The sequence below is a fragment of the Pipra filicauda genome, unplaced genomic scaffold, assembly GCF_003945595.2.
Source record: "Pipra filicauda isolate LSUMZ 115617 unplaced genomic scaffold, ASM394559v2 scaffold39_size4671491_pilon, whole genome shotgun sequence".
Classification (NCBI taxonomy): domain Eukaryota; kingdom Metazoa; phylum Chordata; class Aves; order Passeriformes; family Pipridae; genus Pipra; species Pipra filicauda.
In genome coordinates, this window is record NW_024104531.1 from 2,682,510 (window position 1) to 2,705,530 (window position 23,021).

The following is a 23,021-nucleotide window of genomic DNA, read 5'->3' on the forward strand; positions in this document are numbered from 1 at the left end:
AGCTTGCTAAGCACAGAGCATATGCAGAGAGTGGTCAGGGAGAAGCTGAACATGCTTGCAGGAATTAGGACTGCCCAACATTTTCCCAGTTAAAAGCTAATGAAAAAGAAGGCTTGCCAAAATTCAATCAGTTCATGTCAATTTTTTATGTCACATTCAGTTTAATCTTTGCCCTTAATCTATATGAAAGGCTTTTGCTATTTAACCAAATAAAATCCAGAAAATCTGAACCCTGCTTAAATCAAAACCAGTGACCGATCATTTTGAATTTGTATTTTCCTATTCCGTACCAAAGAACCTCTCCTGGAGGAGATTATGCTACAGAAACACATTCAAAAAACACAGCTTCTTTTCCCCCTTTTGAATGTTGGGATAGTTTAATTTGCCCCAAATTTAAGCTGCTGCCTGTACGCTTCAAGAAATCATTTTGCAGGCTGAGAAAAAGTCCCCTGTAATTAAAGCATTTGACAAGTACAGGCAAAAGAGAGATTAACAGCAAAAGACTAATAGCAAACACAGAGCAGGAAGGATTATGCTGCATCACTCAAGTGCTTCCTACTGTTGATAGCATCTGAATAGTACAAAAGCAGGGAAAAAAATAAAAAAGTCATCCCATTTGAAGGAAAGAGGACAATAGTGACTAATACCAGAACAGGCTGACAGATGAAGATTTTAATCCTTGGAGTACAAGCTTAAGAATTGCCTGGAAGGCCATCCAAAATTGCTAAGTTCCAAAAGTCATCTCATGTCAATGGCATCTACTGTCATCTTGTGAGTTTGTTTCTGCTCTACTTCATATGCTGAGCAGTGAGGAACAACAACGAGGTTCTCCATAAGGGAGTTATTCCCCATGCCACGAACCAAACCTAATGGTCAAAGTTACATCCACATATGATGTTACATAACTTAATTGCAAAGTTCCCCAGCATTTGCTTTACTCTTTTCAAAAAGTACATATTGATTTTTATTTAACTTTTGCAAACATAGCTGAGTTGCTAAAGAAGAAAATGTACCTTCTCTAATGGTGTCTTCTATTGCCTATTGTCCAGCTATACCATACACAAGAGCTGCCTTACTAGCCCCTCTGTTACTTCAGCAAGACACATAACCTAGCTAAGTTTACTTTGCCACTCTCTGCAATTAGTAGTCCTGTCCTACAAAAAGACCCTCTTGCAAGAGTTGATTGTTTCAACAATCAACCTCTTACAAGAGTTGATTGTTTCAATTCCCATCCTTGGACTGCCAAGAATGTTCATTTCTAACAAGACTGGTAGTGTTCTTCCTTTACTGATCTGACAGACAGGAACTGGATTTAGGCTCAGACTCTCACGGTTATTTAAATACCTCAAATGCTCCTAGTGTAAGGGATCTAAAATGTACTTGAGAATTTTGTCCCCATGTTCAAACAGGGATTCATGAAACTGAAAATAAACAGCTTTTACTCACTGCCAATTAAAATCCAAATTTTTAATTGCAGTCTACTGACAGCTCATCCTAAGATGATATTTGCCCGAGAAAATTGTTTGTTTTAGCTCCATTCCACTGTGCCAGAAATGGGAAATGTCTTCTTAAAAACATGGAAAATTATTACACCAAGCTCAGCTACTCCTCAGAACCTTTTGTCTGAGTTGTAATCTATTCAGAAGATTCTGAGAACTACTTCTTTCAAAATGGAGAGCTAAAATCCATACTACACACGATTCTCTGAAACGTCCTACAAGATCCAAAGCAGTACTCAAACACACATCCCAGGTTCTAGAAGGTCAGATGCTTATATTTGAGGAGTGATGAGGTTGTATTGAACACAGCCATTTGTCAAAACAATTTTGCTGCTTGATCACAGTACCTCTGTACTTGACTACCCTTTATTTTCCTCCCTTGTGTTTTATAATTTCACTTCTCCAATACAAATCTTACACTACTTGTAAAGAAGGAATGATTTATGTCTATGACTTACAAATTTTACCTTGACATAGAACAAATAGATAATTTGTATCTTTGTGTGGTGAAGGGAGGCCTGTTCTTACCATACAGTTCATGGCAAAGTGATTGTGCTGTGTCTGAAGTTCCATTGCGTGGGGGTGACTGGTTCCAATCTCTGTGTAGCTGTTCAGAAACAGACCTTTGTTGTGTGTGATCCAGTCAAACATCTACATGAAAATATTAAGGAAAGAAAAAAGTTCAATAATTTGTTATGGCAGAAATCATAGACAAGTAATTTAAGAAATCTGTGAACAGAGAAGACAGAGTCCAAGGTCACAAAAATCAACATGAACGCTCTTTCCATTCTAAATTACAGGATTTTAACCCAATCATTGCTGAAATCTTTGTGGATCAAAGAGTTGAGGCTGTTACTGTTACCTTTACTACAGGTGTTTATCTCAACAAGCTACAGTAAAGTTGTAATTGTAAACTTCATTATTACAAAGAAGTCATAGTAAACAAACAGACTTGGAGCACAGCCCTTAGCTGCCAAGCTTAGACGTTCTCTAGTGTCAGCACTTCTTGACATCAGCAGCTTAGCAATTTAAATGAAAACAGCATGGAAATTAAGTATAAATTCATTCTTGCTGATCAAGTACTTCAGCAGCAAGCTTAATATTTTTAGTTTGTAACTTTACAGCAGATTTGAAAACAACTATTCTATTTCTAGATGACTTAATAAAAGTATACTTGAGCAAAGAGTTACACGTTACCTTCTTCCAAAGAAGTTTAAGAAGAACCTTTAAATATGTTTGTTTTTAAGAACAAAAACCCAATTATTTTAATATTCTAAGAAATTTTAGTAAAAGACCTTATCTGGCAATGGCCATCAATGGATATACATAGGTATGTTAACAGCGGCACTGGAAGACAAAGTTTTCAAAGACCAAGCAACACATCAAAAGCTAAGCTTAACATCCCACCCAATGGGGTGTTTCAACGGTCTTGAAATCTTTGCTGTATCTCAGCAAAAAAGATACACCCATTATCTGAATAGCCTGAAAAAGATTGTTAAGGAAATAACAGTATCAATAAGCAGTAAATACTTGTTTAAAGATCTTTCAAAATATGCTGGCTAACAGAACCAAATCCAGTATTTGTCCCAGGTCCATAAAAAAACAAATTACAAGTAGAACACAAGATGGTAAGGACTGTAAACCAAACTTCTAAGAGCTTAGACAACTGAGACAGCTAATCACATACTCCTAAAGTTTTCAGCTTCTTATCTAGAACACAGTGAAGATGTGTTAGAACATTGTTCAAAATAGAAACTGGTACTGCTCACGACCACGACTTTCTCTAGGTCATCTTAATTTGCTGCCTTCAAACACCTATAAGGCAATTCTAGATTCCCTCCCACCTTGCCCCTTCTTGCCTTTTCTTCTCCTGGACCAGAGAGCACAGAGTTGAGCAAGTCCTCCAAAAGGAACGTGTTTATTTCTCCTCATACAATACCCTTTATCTTTCCCACAAAGATCCTGTCCTTTCCCACATTTAAGTAAAACACATAGACGTACACTGATAAAGAACCCATGAGCTATGAAATCTAATCTGACATAAGCAGTAAAAATAAGGGCTGCAAATAGATTAAGGCAAGGGCCTTAATCCAAAAGTGACTTGGGATACTACATAAACCTTCTTTTTATCTTTCTTTTTACTGGCTGTTGAGAGAATAAAGTCTCAGGTATGCTAGTTGCTGTCAACTTCATTTTGCGGTGCCTAATATTTCCCTTATGAAAGAAAGATGTGTTAATTTAATAGCGACTTATTCTTGCAATCAGAAACCTAGAAAACACAGATAGGAGCTTATGCAACCACATGGCAGGACAGAGGTCAATCCCACAGGCTCAAGTATTTCACAAGAAGTTTCTTAAAGCCCAAGTTATATAAGCAACTTGGTAAAAGATGAGTAAATGAAAAAAATATATTTTGATGGTGCTCACATAGTACTGAAAGATATGCTATAACACAGAACAATTAATGCTGCAAGGAAGTGCCCGAAAGGTCGATAAAAGCATTTGGGCCTGAAAGAACAGGCTTGCTATTTTCTCAATAATGTTATAATTAATAATTTTATAACTATTTCAACTCTTTACATGTCCCTACTACTTTCAGCTATATCTATTCAGCAAACACTTGCTTTAAATGGTACTTTTAAAAATTATTTATTTTTTAAACACAGCACAAAACATTATAGTGTAAAAAAAGTCCCTGAGCTGAAACACGTTTGCTCTGCTTTTACTCTTCCTCATGCATTTGTTATGACCACTGCTGGAGAGCAGGATACTGGTTTAACACAGACCTTTGGTTTCATACATCTCAGGTAATCTTACATAAAATACTTTAAGAAATCCGAACACTTTTGGAACTCTGACAAAGGCCATACTGACCACTTGATTGCATAGTTTAGTTCCTACTTCCCCGGAGAAAAACTCCGCACCCTTCCTTAAAGATACTTGTTCCATAGTAACAAGTCAATAGTAAGTGATTGCAACACCATTCTATATGAAAACAGATCTTATTTGAGCTCATTCAAAAGTGAACTGCCTGCCATACCTCCTCTTCAAATTCCATGACAATCAAGGGTTTTCTCATCTGAAGGGACTGGTTAGCCTCAAACATTATGAAATCACTCAGTTTCCTATTAATGACATATGCACTGTCAGAAGAGATACATCAGTTTTTAGCCTGGGACTTTAAACCCTGCATCAATGAAACAGTTTCCCACGTCAGCCTCTTTAGACTTTGTCAACTGCCTGTCACTCACTGTCCAAAGATCACTAAAGAAGACCAGTGTAGTCCTTAGTCGTCTGTATTTATAAAGTATACAGCATTCATCTTCACTTGATGCAGGCAAAAAGGGTTGGAACAAACCCTTAACAAAACAAAAGCTTTCAAGTCACTAGCACTTAAAATATTCTTTGGTGAGAGCTATCTGTGTCCTTTACAGTTTATCAGTACTATCCCATGCCCTTTACTCTACAAGACTCTTAGTGCCTCTCAACCAAGGAGTCCCTTATTTCTTGTTAAAAGTCTAGTGATTAACTCTAAAGACAAAAACGACTATTTGGAGTTACCCCTGGTACTTCTCTCAAGTCCATCAAGCACCAGCCATTTATACTGCCCTCCCTCAATCCCTTACCTTTTCAGCATCCTGCTCAAACAGCCTGAGCTGAAAACATTGGTCCAATTTCAATTTTCGCACATGCCACATCTGATGCAGATGCTGCCGTGTTGAGTGCAGCCTGTCCAGCATGGTGGATACTTTGGGTAAAAGGTTCTGTAAGTCTGCATTCCCTGACCCCGAGTTCTTTTTGGGAAAGCTATCACTGCTCTGTATCCGCTGGAGCAGCTTTTGTCCTTCCACATCAAGGTCCTCGATAGGGGCCTTAATGACTTTCTTTTTTAATTGTGAATGCTCCTCTATCATATTGCGAGCACCTTCCAGGTCCTGAGGCATTTCTTTTTTTGACAATATATCTTGCAGTTCCTCCAGTCTGGACAGCATATGGGTTGCATTGCTAATGTAGTCCTCAAAGGCAACTCTGATTTCTATCCACTCTTCATGGTTGTATTCCAAACAGCCATCAAATTCTGGGGTTAGCTGAGAAGGATCAACTACTTTGGTAAGGCCTTCCAGAGACACCATATTTGTCTAGAAAATAAAAGCAGAAATAAATAAATGCTGTTACTGAAATTAATTTGAAATCTCCTTTCAAGTTTTTGCTTTTCTCTTTGTAAGAGTTGATCATTTTGCTCACAAAGTCCACATGACACCTTTTCTCACACGTCTTTTCCAGTATCAATTCTGAACAGCAGAAGACAGGAGGTCTTGCAGGTATTTCCCAAAATCAGAGAAATATTTATTTCTTACCTCACTACACTTCAGAAGAAAACAGTAGCCACTCCTGTGACTACTGTTTTGATTAAGCTTTGACTTTGTGTATTGCAAAGCCGAAGGAAGATAACAGTAAGGTTCAGACAGCTGCTTTCCTCTTCATGCTGGAGGTATCACAATTACCTCAGTGCAGACCAAGATAACAAACAGAGGAAACCCAACTTTATAGCAGTAGAGGTAAAACCCTAATTCCATCTTTCTTACACTCAGAAAAAAAATATAAACAACAACATGTACAACTACCTAGTCTAATAGGTAGAAAGAAAAAAGAAGAAAACCACATTCCTTCTAGCACCACTGGCCTAAAGTAATCCTCCCGTCATGCAGAATATAATTTATCTGGGAGTTTTCAAGGTGCTGATCATTAGCGAGCACTTAAAACCATGAAATAAATATAAATTTATATTCCACAGGGAAAATTACCTCAAACTCAAACTTAGAGCTGCCAAAGTTAGTCCTCTGTTTCTGCCAGAAATTGTCTGGCTTGATTATCAGTGCAACATGAATACAACAGGGAAAGGATTCCTGTAAAATCTTCAGCAGAGGCTTTATGGAGTCCCATTTTGACCCACGCATATCTACAATGACAGTGAATCCTCGTTTACATACTTCCTCACTGCAGAAGAAAGAAGAAAAGGTTATCAAGCAAGTGTTATAACTTCAAACACAGACTCTACTGCACCACACTGCCTAAGGAACGTAGTCTGCTCAGCCAGTTGTAACACTCCAGGGTCTCACTGTTCACTAGCTAACACGTACAGCAGAACTCATGAACCTCTCAAGAAGTTTCTCTGACCCTCATGCCAAACTCCTTGTGGGTGATAGCTTTATACCTGTTGCTGACTTGATATTCTGCCTCTTCGGAACACATACACACTTGACAGATGACAATATTCATGCCTTTCTAATGATTGAGGGGATCCTCTAAAAGACAGAAGATGGTAAACTGTTCTTACCTACCACTTTGCAACTTTTTCAAATTGTCTCATATTTAGACCCATATTATCTGAGAGTCAGAGTCTGCAGAGGAAAAAAAGCCATTTTTGACCATTTCTTTTGTAACAGGATCGATTTGTGGACAGTTAATGGATAAGACAGTATTTTATCATTGTGAACAAAACCACATCAACCTGTTTATACAAAACTTGAGCTCAGTTTTGCTGTCCAAAAGTTGACAGACCTTACATTCAAATTCTTCAGCACCTCTTCTGAGAATGGAAGATTTAATTTCTTTTCATCAATACCTTCTGTACATTTAGTGCTTGCCATTGATCAAAAGTGACAATCACCACCACCACCAGAAACTTTGATTTTATTCCAGAAGAATTTGCTACATGACCTTGTAAGCATGACCATGGAAAATGAAATATTTCAAAACCAATGCATCATAGCCAACAGACTATCAAAAAGGACCAAATGTCCATTCTTTGAGTATGAGTCACTTTCAGGGATGTGACTAATGCAAATGCCATTCTAGAGTTCATGTGGTGAGGTTTTTCAGAGTGTCCAAGAAGCAGGGAAGCTTCACTGGCATACTTTACACACTTGTATTAGCCACACTGTAGAAAGATGTGTTACGACCGATACAGGAGATCTTCTGGAAAAAGTGATAGTATTAGTTCCTTAGAAGAGGAGGGTATTTTAAGTTTGAAAACTTTAAAGTTAGGGAAAAAAAAGAAAAGTCTGCAAAATTTAAAAAAGGGAGTTTATCACGATAAATGATGGCTCTACCACCTGCCCATAGAAACATCAAAAACTGCAATGGCAGAAGCAAAATATATTAAAATCGAATAGCTTGGAATCTACAATCTACAATTTTCTGACCATAATGAAAATGTTTTCTAAGATACAGCATTCAAGCACAAAAACAACTACTGTTTTAAGGACAGACCCATTATTTAAAGGCCAAATGCTATTATATGAGTGCTGCTCTGCCCTTCCCTATTCTACCACCAAACTGAGGACTGCATGAGGAGTGCTTGCCACTAATTCACACAATACATACAACTACTGGGGTGTACAAAGCAAGCCTTCACCATGTGACACAATCAGATGTGTCATCAATCATGTGGTCCCATCATCTGACACAAGTTGAATGTCTTTTAGCCAAGGATCACAACAATTAGGGTAGGAGGCTTTAGTCAGCCAAGGTCATCTGTTTGTAAACCTGAACTACACTAAAATACTGGCACAGTCAGTGGTGATGACTTAAGTTTAGCTATATTTTTAAATAAGATAGATTGTTAAATTACTAAAATTGTGAGACTGAATCAACTTGAGTTTTTAGATCTCTTGCCAAACAGTTGATACCTCTGATTCTTCAGATACATCAAATAACAGTACTGCAATAAATACCAGACAGCCCAAATATTGGGGGCTATTTGTACCACCTTGGACTTCTTAATCAGCTAGAGTTGCATGATCAGTCCCTAAAATATGACTTGTATGATAATGAGTCCTGCTTTTAATAAAGCTCCCTTTATTCTCAAAGCTTTGCCATGCTTAAAGAGATATAAAACCTGCACTAACTTTTAATCTTAAATCTCTTGATGCTAAACTAACATAAGCCTTTTGCCAGAGGATTGCTGTATCTTATCAGATTATCTCTAGAAAATTCTTGGACACATTTTGATGCACATTTATCTACTAACTTCTCTAATAACTTGAAGCTCTTGATGGCTAGCATACATCTCACCATTTGAATCTGAAAGTAAAGATCCCAAGCCTTCTTCCTGCCCTTCTTCCTCTACCTCCCCCAGTTAACTTTACAAAAAAGAGGCCGCATACACTGTCAGCTAGATGTCTTGAAGTTATTTTTATGAAACCACTTCTGTCAGTCTGAAACTGGCATCTGATTATATCAGGTGAAAAGACCAGTTGTAAATTAACACATTACAGAAACACGGAAGATATTGCCTTCAGGGATGTTGTCCAAGGAATTTTTTTCAACTGTAATGACAACTGCTCCTTGAGGTCATAGGCAAACATAGTGAAGCACAGCAAGCATTGCTCCAGCCCACAACAAATGTTGGCAGATTCCAAGAAGGACCTAAAGTCAGGGTCTTAGGATCATTTTTGTCCCCAGCTCAGATAGTCCTAGAAGCAAAGTTATATATGAACAAACTTTTTTTACATATATACAAAATATCTCTTAACTTCATATATACATATATATATGGGAGTGTATATATACACACACACACAAGCATTGGATTTAACTTCTGCCGATTTACTTGAATAGCACATTGCAATGCACAACTTAAATTGCTGATAATGCAATGCTATCAGTACTTTCACAGATCACTCCACAGATTTATCTGAGACCTTTACAAGCAATTTTACATCTCTCTCTCCTGGTTATTTCTGTGCTTTATCCGGACACTACGATTTACCTAACACAAATAAGAGTTAGGAGTGTTGTGCTGACCCCACTCCACACAAGGCATATTGTGAATGATGACCAGCATGTTTCTAATTACTGATGAACTGAAGGCCTTTGAGTTGTATTTGCAATCTTCAACACAGAGACAGAGCAATATGGCATGGCAGTGCTGTTTACAAGACACAAACTACTTCCAGCTAAAGCACACCATCCGTTCTGCCAATGGCCTTCCTTTTACAGGGCAGAGTAATTATTTCTTTTCCAAAAAGCAATTTGAAAATAGCAACTGTCAAAACTTGGTATTGATTAGCTCATTTTATTAACCCATTCAGTCGTCTAGCTTGTGAGTGTATTGCAACATAATCCATTTATTTTGTTATACAGCTTTAGAGCTTATCAGACTATCACTTACCTAGGAATACATGCTAAATATGAAATTAGTCTTCTAAGGTCTTCTTGCCGTATTCTATCATGATTACTACGAGCTGGAAACGTTAGAATGGGACCTCCACGCTTATCTCTGCCACCTGAAAAATTAAAGATGTTAAAAGACCCCACAGCATAACACTATTCTTGTTAGCAGAACTAGTCGCCAGTATCTACTTCCAAAAAAGCGAATTCAACTTAAATGCCAACATTGTCATTCCGACACCAACTTAAGACTGAATTTTAGGAGCACTGATCAGCACACTGTTACAACTCCTACAATGAGAAAATACATGTTAAAAAAATTGCAACAAAGAATAACCAGAACATTACACTTAAACATTACAGTCATGTTCAAGTCTGACTGGCAGTGTGACACCTCCAGCAATGGTGCTTTGTTATGTATTTAATTTTTGACTCAGCAATTGTACAGATTAAATTTAAACACAGAATTATGCTACTCTGTAGGCAAGTATTTAGATATGGCAGCAGAGAGCACAGCTGTGGGAAGTGCGCCCAGGTAGAGGAGCTCCTCTGCTTAGTGACAGAGCTCAGGGAGGAGGTGAGTAGGTTGAAGATGGATGGATCATTGTCATAGGAGACTCCCTTTCTGAAAGGAATAGAAAGCCCAATGTGCCAACTGAATCCACTTCTTCTTGAAAGCCTACTGTCTCCCTGGGTCTCAGGTTAAAGAAGTGATGATTAAGCTTCCTACCCTGGTATGGCCCTTGGATTATTATCCATTATGGGTTTTTCAGGTAGGCAGCAATGACACTGAAACAAGAAGTCCAAGGGCAATCAAGAGGGACATGACTGAAGTCTCTCCCTGATGGCCTTGGGATGACTGGTTGGGGGATCAGAAGCACAGCTGGTGCTTCTCTATCCTTCCAGTTGCAGGGAATGATAAAGGAAGAAATGGGAAGAGCCAGCAGATAAATACCTGGCTCCAAGCCTGGTGTCACCAGAAGGTTTTTGGGTTTTTTGATCATGAGTTGGTTTACACAACATTAAGCCTGATAGTGAAGACAAGGTACACCTGTTTCAAAGGACAAAAAGGATCTTTGCACAGGAGTTACCAGGACTCACTGAAAGAGCTTTAAACTAGATTTGAAGGGAAAAGGGACAAAGCCGTGCTCACTAGACATAAGCCTGCGGTTAGCACACCAGTGTTTGAGGTATGCTAGCAAGGTCCTTCAGTCTGCCATCTCAGTGGAGATGGGGATGAAGATCCATGCAGCAGCCAAGACATAAGGGTTATTGATGTGTTTGAAACGATGGAAGCACCTGAGAGAAGTCACATAGAAACGAAGGCTTCTGCCCCCAAAAAGGTGAGAGAATCAATAGCCCAGCTGAAGTGCATCTACACCAATGCAAGTAGCATGGGCAACAGACAGGAGTAGCTGGAAGCCACTGGGCAGCAGGAAAAGCGTGGCATAGCTGCCATCATGGAAACATGGTGGGATGACTCGCACAACTGGAGCGCTGCAATGGATGGGTGTAAACTCGTCAGAAGGCATAGACAAAGAAGGAGAATCAGCAGGGTAGCCCCATATGTTAGGAGCGTTATGATTGTCTAGAGCTCAGTGACAGTGACAACAGGGTGAGTGTTTATGGATATGAATCAAGGAAAAGTTTGCAGATGATGCCCAGTTGGGCAGGAGTGGATCAATGGGCCAAGGCATTGAGGTTCAACAAGGCCAAGTGCCAGGACCTGCACTTGGGTCGCAACAACCCATGCAAGTTTACAGTCTAGGGGCAGACCTGGGGGTGCTGGTCAACAGCCATCTGAATGTGAGCCAGCAGCATGCCCAGGTGGCCAAAAAGGTCAATAACATCCTGGTCTATATCAGCAACAGTATGGCCAGCAGGATTAGGGCAGTGATCGTCCCCTTATACTCAGCACTGGTGAGACCACATCTTGAATCCTGTGTTCAGTTCTGGGCCCCTCACTACAAGAAGGGCATTGAGGTGCTGGAGTGAGTCCAAAGAAGGGCAATGGAGCTGGAGAAGGGTCTAGAGCACAAGTGTGATGAGGAGCAGCTGAGGGAGCTGAGGTTGTTAAGCTGGGAGAAAAGGAGCCTCAAGGGGAGACCTTATCGCTTTCTACAACTACCTGAAAGGAAGTTGAGATGAGTCTTGGTCTCTTCTCCCAGGTAACAAGGGACAGGATAAGAGGAAATGTCCCCAAGTTGTGCCAGGGGAGGTTTAGGAACAATATCTTCACCAGAAGATTTGTCAAGCATTGGAATAGGCTGCCCAGGGAAGGGGTTGTGTCACCATCCCTGGAGGTATTTAAAAGACACGTAGATGAGGCATGCAGGAACATGGTTTAGTAGTGGACTTGGCAGTGCCAGGTTAGGGGCTGGAGTTAATGATTTTAAAAGTCTTTTCCAACCTAAATGACCTTATGATTCTATGATTAACTTCATTACTAGCAGAATGGGGGTGTATAGTATTTCACACTCAATACATATGCTAGATTGAGTAGATGTCAACTATTTAAGCATTTAACTTGTATTTTTATCCTGTTCCAATTTGCAGATTCAGAATTGTTACTTTTTAATTTTGTTAACAATGCAGAAAATTTTTAATCCACTTAATATACAATGCAAAAAAATCTGACTTCAAGTGGTTCCACTTCAATGTGTTCATCTCAGTCATAAAATTGCACAGACTTACTGCAGTCAAATAGTAAAATGTAATTTTATATCCAACCCCTTTCTAGTGACCACAAACCGTTACTATTACTAAAGGCTATATTCAAGCCAGTAGGATATCTTTATCAACACATCCATAATAGCACAGACACTTTCTTGCAAGCTAAATTTCACATATATGTTCTCAACCACAGATGTGTGGATTGTTTTCTCCCGTCCCATGGAAACGCAGAAAAACACTATCCTCAGTCCAGAATTTCTCATTTTAAATCAGCTCCTCATTGTAATTCCACGTTACTAAAAAAAGTTTTTTAAAAATCACTTTGAAAGGAAGGCTAAAAGAAAATAAAAATAATAAAAGAAACCAGTCACTCAAAAATTCATCACTACCCTCTCCAACAGTCTGCATCTGCTTGCTAGAGACAGTAAGCCTAGCTGTCAAAGTCTCTAGGGACTGTCTACACTGGACATGTTCCCTGTGAGGCACCACATGAAACTCAGAAGAGGCAAAAGCATCTTTGAATGTCTGTCAAACTAGAGTGTCAGAAGCCTAAACTTAAAAGGAAATTCATATCCTTATCTTCCCTGACCTTTTTAAGTGGGAGATAAGATAAAAAACTTAGCTGTCTCATTCTAATGGAGAAAGGCTGGTCTTGACCATCCTGACTCACTTGCCAAGCAGAGAGCTTTGAGGATTTTTACACAGCAAGTGACAGGAGAAAAACAACACAGGAGCCGTAAGAGAGAGGAATGATAAATGATGAGACTGAGAGTCCAACTGCCCAAGCCCCTACTGAGCTCCAGTGATCACTGGTCCCCAAAGCTACCAAGCTTAGCTGAAAGTCTGCTGCAGTCCTTAATGCTCTCCTCATTGCACCACAGGCCATCAGCACCTTCAGATCTTAAAAAGTCATGTTTCAACTGGTAAGTGCTACTGATTCCAAACTCCCAGAAAAACTAACTCAAATCCTCAGGGTGGATATTCTTCTTTTAAAAGCAGCAGTAGCAGAGAAGACCATATGCTGAATTGTCTTTAACGTTCTCTAAGCATTTTAAACAAATGCTTTGTTACACGCAGTCACCTTAGATCAGTCCTCTGGGTCTTTCCCACACTGTAACTCCTGCATCATGCAATTTTCTCAGTATGGCAGAAGAAAGGAACCCTTATTCTTTATGTCATTCTGGACACCACTTCAGCTGGCTCCCAGCTCCACATATATCATAGAGAAAACCCATTTTTAAAAATGGTACTTAAATTTCTGATAAAACATCCTGAAATTTTTGTACATCGGAGACAAAATCTGCTGTACAAATTTCAGGTCTAGATGTGTAATGAAGAAATTAATACAGCCTTGGTTTTTGATAAAAAGAACTTCACTGCTCTTTTCACTGTTCTCTCACTTACTGTTTATCTCGCCTTAAACCAGATAGCAAAACTGCAAATATTAAGCAAAAAAGTCCCTAAGACTTGTGTCTTTTCATCAGCTATACTGACAGCTTTCTTAGGCCTTTTCCAATAAATAACTCTCATTTCCTTTGTTCCTGATGCTCCTGTGTCATAGACAAACCGGAAAGTTAAAAGCAACAATGTATGAGGCATCAGGTGGGAATTTCCTGTCTCACAACAGTCTTTACCCAACTCAATTCCCTATTAGTCTTGGTTTAACAAAAATATGTTAAGCTACTACTTTCAACAGTAAGACTTCAATTTTTACCCCTTTCCTTTTATACACCCCCTCTCCCCCCCCCCCAGTACTGAGATATTCTGTGTTTAGGCCAAAATGTGTCACATGAATACCTGATCACCTCACATGAGCCATCTAACACGAATCACTTCTGTCTAGTGCACATCACTAATAGGAGTATTGTCAATGGTCTTCAAATGGCACTAAAATTCAACAGACTGATGAAGGCATTTTAAGAAAATGCCTTTTTACCTAGTTTCAAAGTACTTGGGTAAAGCTAAACAGTGGGTTTTTATGGCAAGACAAGTTATCAAGAGTTATTTCTCCATATGAAACCAAGATAACTGTCCCTTGCAAGAAAATGCTCTCCTCATCTAAGTATGTGTAGAGATGCAAGAGTATCTGTACTTGGACAAACTTCAGTTTAAACTTAACAAAAAAATTTGCATCTGTGACTCTATTTGTACTTCACAGCAAAGCCTAGAGATGTAACCATATTCAGATGTAACCATCCAATATTCAAAGCAGTTTATTTCCCAGTTAGGTGAAAACTGGTTCAGTAAACCAACAATCTTCCTTTCCTTTTCATTCCCAGGTATAAAGCTTGACAGTTCTCGTTCCACAATGGTTAAGCCCTAGTGGTGGTGGTACTTTTGTTGAGGGAAAGGGAAGGGGGGGAACACACTGAAGAATGTTGTGGGTTGTTGTTCATGAAGTTTTTTTAAATCATGTGCACTACTAAAGTATCTCATTTCATTTGAGTTTCACTTGCAATGGAAATGTGAAACTATGGATTTTGGCACATCAGTTCTGGCCAGCCTTGTTGCCCACAGCTGTTTGCTCTATTCTTCCATTAGAAGTTGCTACCTTCACACAGGCAAGTTGGCAACCATTTATTCCTGCCAACACCTCATCTGCTCTGGTTCACAATCTATCATCTCCCCTTAAATTTATCTTCAGCTTTCATTTGGCCCATTTCACTTGCACTGAATTAATGCCTTTTGAGATGCCATCTGCTTAGAAATTACCGTCAGAAAACAACAATCATTTTTCAGATCCCTTCTAAGGGGTCTAAACTAAGTACTGGACAATCTGGAAATTCTGAGGGTTTTTAATAGAAACTGACTTCATTTTCATTAATACAAAACAAGGTCCAAAAAAGAGTAATGAGGGATTGAAAAATTGTGCTTAACTCCCTTTTCTTATCTTCTTTCCCTCTGAAAATACAGTTTTAAGAAAGCTTTCACCAGCACTACAGTTCATCTGCAGAATTGTGAATTACCATGATACCAGAGAAATCAGCTCCAGGGAATCTGTTATATCATTCACTACACTTGCCAGGAACTTTTAGGAAAAAAAAAACAAAACCAAAAAAACCCAAAACACACATACACACACACACGTTTTTTTGCTTTAAGCTTCTACTTGATTCATAAGAGTGGACAGGATAAAGTACTCTGTACCACATGCTGTACTTGCAAGCATCAGCATCCATGCACAGCAAATCTCTTAAATAGTACAATTTCAGGAATCATTTTTTGTGTTTTAATATTTACAGACAAGAGCTTTATTTTTGTCTTTCTTGACAAATTATTTATTGAAAAATTTTCAAATATGAGAATGTCCTCTAAATTGTTTGACATTAAGATTATGGCCGAGGGGATGATGGTGTTTAATCCCAGAAAGTCACACCAAAATGCAGTTCACAAGAATAAGCGCCTCAGCCATCATTCCATCAAGTAAAGTTACTTATCAACTTACAGACTATGTTATGATACTAACTCATATAAACCCCACTTTTAAATCCTCTGCTATTCCTTGTTCAGTAACCAACAGGCACTGCAAGTTCACCTCTGCAACGGAGGTATTTCTCCAGAATATGCTTCAGATGGGCCAATAACAAAGGCAACTCTGTAAAACTCCCCAGCAGAAGAAGCAGAAATAAGAAAAAGAATATGACATTGGTACAGCAAGTTCTAGGTTGCTGCAAATAATGCTGTTAGATAGGCAGGGCTGAGGGAATGCGGGATATGACATGATCAGGACGACAACTAGCAATGTTCCAAATTCAACAAAACATACACCTTCTTTATTACAGATCCTTTGAAAATGCTTATGCTATGTTTGGGATATCCAATTGGAATAGGTGCTACCCAGCTCTCTGTGATTTTTGTAATAATAATTAAAGTATTTAAAATACCATTTTACATGCTACTAACACCACAGTTGGATATTCTACAACAGAAAATAACTGTACCTGAAAGGTATGCAACTTTTTCCTTTAAAATTGGCAATACTTCCATAGCCTTCATTTCATCATTTTTGCGAAACCCTGAAAAAATGAAAAGATGATTAGTCAGAAATTCAGACAAGCTCAGCTTCTACATTTAATGAACGCACTGTAAAACATTTACCCTCGGAATATATTGTGCATGTTATAATTACAGGAATTAAGATAACCTTATAATAAAAGTCTGGGAGGAGGGTATCAAGCTATTAAGACCATGTACCTTTAGAAAAATTACCAGCAAAAAAACCCCCAACCCAACCCACCAAAACCCCACAACAACACAGACAAACAAACAAAACCATCTAAACAAACAAACAAAACAACAAAAAAACCTACCAAAAAACCCCAACCACCAAAAAAACCCACACAAAAACACACACCAAAAAACCCCGATGCTATTTACATACAACTTTATTTAAATCACTTCTGTAAGCACAGTTCTTTTCTGCTGCCTGACAGGTACAGAATTTTGTAAGTGAGAGCACATTTTGTCACAATAACTCTACACATACATGGAGTTTGAAACTGTCCCCAAGGTGAGTGATTACAGTCAATATTGTAAAGCAGCACATCAACACCTTGTCCCTCCTCTTGACTTCCTATTTCTACTACTCTGTTTCTGTGGCCAAATTCTAAGTTCTTCCTTCTTTGATAAGGAAGATCTTTTAACCTTATATTCCATATTGACCTGTACAGCACAGAAATGGTCATGTTTAGGCCAATTTTGTTCATCTTACAAGAACTGTGATACAACAGATCTTCAACTAGCTGTCTGTATGACCCTTTCTGGTCTGTTTGGATTCATGTTTTTTTTTTAAATAATCTTATTTCTGAAGAAAGTACCTCTGATAGGGCAAGTGGGAAGCACTTTACTTCTCTATCGCTGTTGAAGCACAGAAGTGCTTTTAAGACAGCTTAAATAGCTTTCTATGACACCATAGTTGTGTTCCTTAAAGGCAACAGTTTGAGATGTATAGAAGGTAAAATAAGCTTTTTAATTATTTGTAGTTTCAGAGAAACATTCAAGAGCAAGCTCTGGTGCATATGTGGCAATCTTTTCTAAAATAAATTGTTCTTCCCCTGTGTCTCTAGAGACGGCAGCAGAAACCCCCACCGATGTCCAGCAGGGAGGCTATCATTTCACTTCCTCCTCAAAAACATCTAAATTTTCATAACTTTTGGTCTCAGGTTCTGAGCTTAAATGAAAGACCTGCGCACTTCAGAGCTAAAACCTGAAGGTAGCAAATGGGTGTCGTCAAGTAACATAAGATCTATAATTAAGGGCATCATATATGTAAATTACATAACAGGTTTTCCACTCCAGACAGCAGTATTGAGACTTCTGTGCCACTAACACAATAGGTTATGGGCACTACCCCTCAAAACAGACCCAGGATGCACCAAACCCAACACCCAAGGGACACGGATGGTCAAGTGTTTGCACGTCATCAACTACACTGAATGACACTGTTGATCCTGAAGAACTGTCCTCAAAACACATAAAGTCTAGTGGTGGCAAAAGTAAGCTGACTAGAATTACACTGAGAGGTTTACTTTAGGTGGCAGGAAGTTTTGTAAAGGAAAGAACCATGAAGCAGCACATAGGACTGCCTGTGAAAGACTATGGCCTACCCATGACTGGGGACTTTTAAAACATGCATTCAGACAAATGTCTGTCAAAAAACGGGTCCCTCCAATTCACTGTAACTGAAGTGTTCAACCACGACATTGTCTCAGCACCCACAGAATGCAAACAAAAGAAAACAAAACATATCAACTTCCAGCCAGATGGAAATTCCCTGGCTAGTTCTGTGTTTTTTCATGAACGCCATAAACCAAAAACAAACCCAAAATTCGGTACATTTTCTCAGAAAGGCGAGAGCAGGAAAAACTAGTTCCTTGGGTAACCACGCAGCATGGAGGGTTTCTACACGATGGACAGTATTTTGCAATTACACGGCAACTCCAGACTGGCAAAGAAGTGGAGGGATTACTTTCATGTTTCCACTTAGGCTCTCAAGAGTGTAAGACAGAGCCAAAGGAACCTCGAGCATTATTCCTCCTCCAGAGTAATGGCTTTGAGTTATCAGCTTTTTACTAAAACTGCCTACTAGTTTTATCCTACTAAGTTTTTGCTTATTATGGACTAAAGTTCTAAACAAGACTTTAAGAAAAAGATTAAATTAATCATCTAAAAGGACACCAAATACATTGAAATATTTGGGTTTCAGTTGACTGCTAAGGCACACTTCCAGGGTTCAATTTTTTTTTAATGTGCTTTGAGCTACCCACCATAAGCTTAATGCCAATTTAGCATGCTCAGCTTTCATATCAACCATGGCAATTCCTTCTCTTTACAGTAAATTTAGAGGTAGAAAACACTTTCTCCTCACCTAAAAAGCATGCAGAAACTAGTGCTGTACTTTGCTGTCTCTCTTAGCTCAAAATTACCCAAGACACTGATGATACCACAATTGCTTGCTCAGATTTCTAAGCCCTTAAACTACTTCACCTCGGATGATGCTCAGCAGCTGCACGTTTTACTTTGCCTGTGGCATGTAAGAAGGGAGAAACATTTAGCTAACATTTCTCTGACTATTAAGGGGCCGCTCAAGGTAAACACCCTAGCAAATACGTTAGTGCTTGGCTCATGTTCTGCATCTGCATATCCTTAAGGCTGACTGCCTTGGATTATCATATTCCTGCTGCTCTAAACAGTCTATTTTTATTCCAGTTCTGCAGTGTTAAAGCTTAACTGAAAAGACTGTGGGGATTACAACAGATGAAAGAATGCTAGGGAGCAAAGAGGGTGAATACAGCAGGAAAGTATCATATTTTTATCTCCAATGAAGCAATAATAAAACAAAAACCCAGCAATATAAGCAGGTCTTAAGGGCTTGGGGTTTGTCCTCCCCCCTCTTTTTAAAGCCTCTATTCCACGAAACATTTGCGATTATGAAGATTTAATTTAAAAAGAAAAAAAATTAAAAGGCATTTACCACACTCAAATGAAATGCCATAAATATCTGCACCAATCTCTCCCTACACAGCTCAGCATCCTCCGCGCCAGCCGGCTGCATCACATGTTCCTGGGGGTGATGTCATCCTTCCCGAGCCGGGCGGCTGCAGCTCCCGCCGCCGCGGTGCCGCCGCAGTGCCCGCAGCCTCGGTACCCACCCGCAGCCACGGGCGAGCAGAGGGGTCGCTGGCAGACCCACTCCCGGCGTGGCCAGCTCCATGGAAAAGTACAACCCACGCCTGCACGGTGCAGCTGGGCAAGCATGAAATTCCAGAGCGTTTTCATTCCCATGGCACATGCTTCTCTTTTGGAAGCACAATGTATGTGGATCTATGGCACATATTTATGCTGTTCTTTTTGGTATCCAGTTTACCTGAAGAGGCATTCTTATTTTAAAAATGTTGTTTCTAATAATAAATCCTACATCTTTTAAAGACAATTTCAGTCTTATATAGGAAAATCATCCTTTATATTTTCAACACCTATTAAAGAAATACTTATTTTACAGTTTTGCATTTTTAATAGGTAGTATATGCCTTTCTGTTGCCCATCATACAGACTCTTTTCCCTTACTACCAGTCAGGAGGGAGGATGCTCAAATTATGCTAATTAATATTCAATTTCAGTAGATTAAGTAACACACGACTACATAGCCCATTTCAATTTAAGAGGTTCCCCCCACCCCTTACAAAGAATTACAGAATTACACAATTCTGTGAGTTATATAGTCTTTTACTAAAGCTGTCTTATTACAGAGCAGTTATTGAAATGTTCTATCACACAACTTAAGATATTTAAAACATGCCAAGAGGAAACAAGCAAAGTAATCTAAACTCTTTACCCAGATGTATACATTAGAAAATTAGGAAGTCTTCCCCACAAGCACACACCCCGTCACATCTTTGCCCCTACAAGTTCAAAGCCAGAAGACACCATCAACTAGACAAATGTAAAAAACTACACTGTCTGTGCTTTTTCTCATGTTGTATGAAGCTAAGATATTTTGCCACAAAATATTATTTTACAAATAATATATTACATTATTTTATAAGTTAAAACATCCATGAAAAGACAGCATTTTTGGGTAGAGTTATCAACCCTAGGAGGTTTCCGAGAGATCTTTACCCAAATGGCCAGGGCAGACTCCTCTCATTTGGGCTGCAAGTGTTCCCAAATCCGGTGAAGACCTGGCTGCAGAGCTGCATGTCCACCTGCCCTGGAAACCAGAGAGTAACCCAGCGTAAAGGAGCCATCTTTGCCTGGAAATCATAGCATTCCTGTAACTTTGCTGCTCTCCAGTTACCCAGCTTGCTGAAACTTCCCACAGGTATTGAAATACAGTGAAAAAGTCACCTTTAGAGCTGTAACACACTGGGTACTTGTGTGGAAGTTTACACAACGCTCTATTAGTGTAAGACCGAGGCTTCCTTCACATGCAGAAAACAAGGTGACTCTGTTGTCATCTCGTACTGCAACGATCAGTAACTAGTCAGCCACACAATTACATGAAGCAGACAAAATTGCCTCAAGCCCTTTAAGGTAACAATTTGATTACAGAAATGTGATATGAATCAGTGTTGGAAACCCCTTTCCCAAAGATGCACTGCTACCCCAAGAACACAGGAGTCTTTACTTCAGAGGTGTCTTCAGTGATGTACATTGTTCAGTTATGGCAACAAACATAAAACATGGAAACAGAAATTACGACAACAAAGACTCAGAAATTGAGGCTAAGAGCAGCACCTATTAGCAAAGAGGATGACCAAGCACTCATCCATTGCTGTCACACACAATTCATTTGAAATTTTTCTGAAACATGGCTGGAGAAAAACATGAACAAAAAAAAGGGAATGCTCTTGCCCTGAAAACTCACACCTTAAATAACACAACTGCTTTTCATCTTGCAAAATAAAAACAAGACCTTTTAACAAGCACAAACAAAAACACCAAGACTCAACCCAGAGGTGCTTTAGCCTCTGTTTGTACTTCAGAATGATTCCCTGTCATGTCACCAACAGAAAGCAAGCACCTTATCTACCAGGCTGCTCACTCCAGTAGGAGACTTCTAATCCCCACCTCTTCTTTGACAGATATCCCATCCTGAATCAGAGAAAACTCTTTCAGTGAGTTATTTTCCAGTAGACTACTCTCTTCATTTCAGTGGACCTGCTTCAATAGACTTCTACTCAAAAATCTATGCTAAATTCTACAGGAAGGAAAACCCACATAGAAATTGCACTAGCAGGACTCAGAACTGCTGATTACCTGTTACTAGGTAATAACTGGACTGATTTAGGTTAGTCTTAAGTGAAATGAAATATTTGCTAGAAGATGAGAGATACAACTACCTCCATGGGTGGGGAAGAGACTGTTTCCCAGCCAAGGAGCCATGTCCTTCATCCAGCTAAGGTAGCAGCAACTGTAAACCATTCTCCACAACTTCTTGCATCCACTAATCCTTTTGTGTTAAGGATACCTTGGAACAGAAAATCTCAAAAATGCAGCTAGTCAACGTTTAAGCAAAAAGAATACAAGATGTTGCTGTCTTTAGCTTTTTTTCCTATTTCACAGCATGAATTATATCAACTACATGACTGAAATTTGAGCTATTCCTCCCTTTATTTGTAAATCCATCCTAGCTACATTTCAAGAGAAACTGCTTTTTAATCAAGTAAAAAGAGGAGGGGGAAAAAAAGGAGGAATAAAGAAGCTCAAATTGAATAAAATTAGTGCAGTATAAGACTGACTAAGGTTTCATTATTTGCTCTTTTTCAGAATTCCCCATATTACAAGATCACAGAATATTCTTAATTGGAAGGGACCCACAAGGATCATCGAGTTCATCTGTGAAGTGAATGGCCTGTACAGTGATCAAACCCACGACCTTCACATTATTAGCACCATGATAAGTCCCAGAAACCTATAGGTTTATTCAACTTTGCTTATCAGTTAACAACTGTAAATGATAAACCAACAGCTGTAAGTCAATTTATACACTACCTCCCATGTTTTTCAGGTGTCCAGAAAGACAGCACAAAGCAGGTTCCTCTTATCCCATTTTAATATGGAGAAGTTTTAAAACTTGGTTGGTGAGTAAATTTCTAAATTAGGTATTATTCCATGAAAAATAATTTTAAACAAGAGATGAGATTTACAGGCAGCCATTGTAAAACCTTTTACATTCTTACTGTGAAGTTCTACATAGAAACCAGTATAGATTAAGTCAGTAAAACCATTAAATTCTTTCCTTCATCAGATTCAATGATTGCTGAACCCCACAAGTCTCTAGGTTTTTAAATGAAATCAGACTACTGAGGTAAAGGTGAGAAAGAAAACTGAACTTTCATAAGCAGGAAATGGTAAAAAACAGCAGTAAATGAGAATATAACCCAAATGGATTGCAAAGGCAATCAAAACGCAACTAAAGTTAGTGCATATATGGGATTACTGATAGCTTTCCTTGATTTTGACTCAAGAATTTTAAATGCCAATTTCAATTTTATGGTAGGCTTAACTATAAATTCATACTTTTGGATGCAAGTAAAGGATTCATAGTGCAATCAGAGCTGTCAATTCACCAACTGCACTGTTATCACTTCCCGTTATAGACATTGCCTATATTCAGTGCTGCTCAGCAATCTCACACCATCTTTCACATTGCAACAAAGCAAGAGAATTCAG

At 38.9% G+C, this 23,021-nt stretch overlaps 1 protein-coding gene across 3 annotated transcripts in view; it reads right to left on the bottom strand.

Annotated features, from left to right (window-relative positions):
- The window catches only part of TRIO (trio Rho guanine nucleotide exchange factor), a 248,627-nt gene that overhangs the window by 162,743 nt on the left and 62,863 nt on the right, over positions 1 to 23,021 (bottom strand). For all 3 annotated transcript variants that reach the window (XM_027738974.2, XM_039385174.1, XM_027738975.2), the window contains exons 2-6: positions 16,289 to 16,363; positions 9,676 to 9,790; positions 6,305 to 6,497; positions 5,126 to 5,638; positions 2,028 to 2,150 (exon numbers count right to left, since the gene is read on the bottom strand). In XM_027738974.2, coding sequence (XP_027594775.1) covers positions 2,028 to 2,150; positions 5,126 to 5,638; positions 6,305 to 6,497; positions 9,676 to 9,790; positions 16,289 to 16,363 — 1,019 coding nt within the window. The remainder of the gene's footprint in view (positions 1 to 2,027; positions 2,151 to 5,125; positions 5,639 to 6,304; positions 6,498 to 9,675; positions 9,791 to 16,288; positions 16,364 to 23,021) is intronic.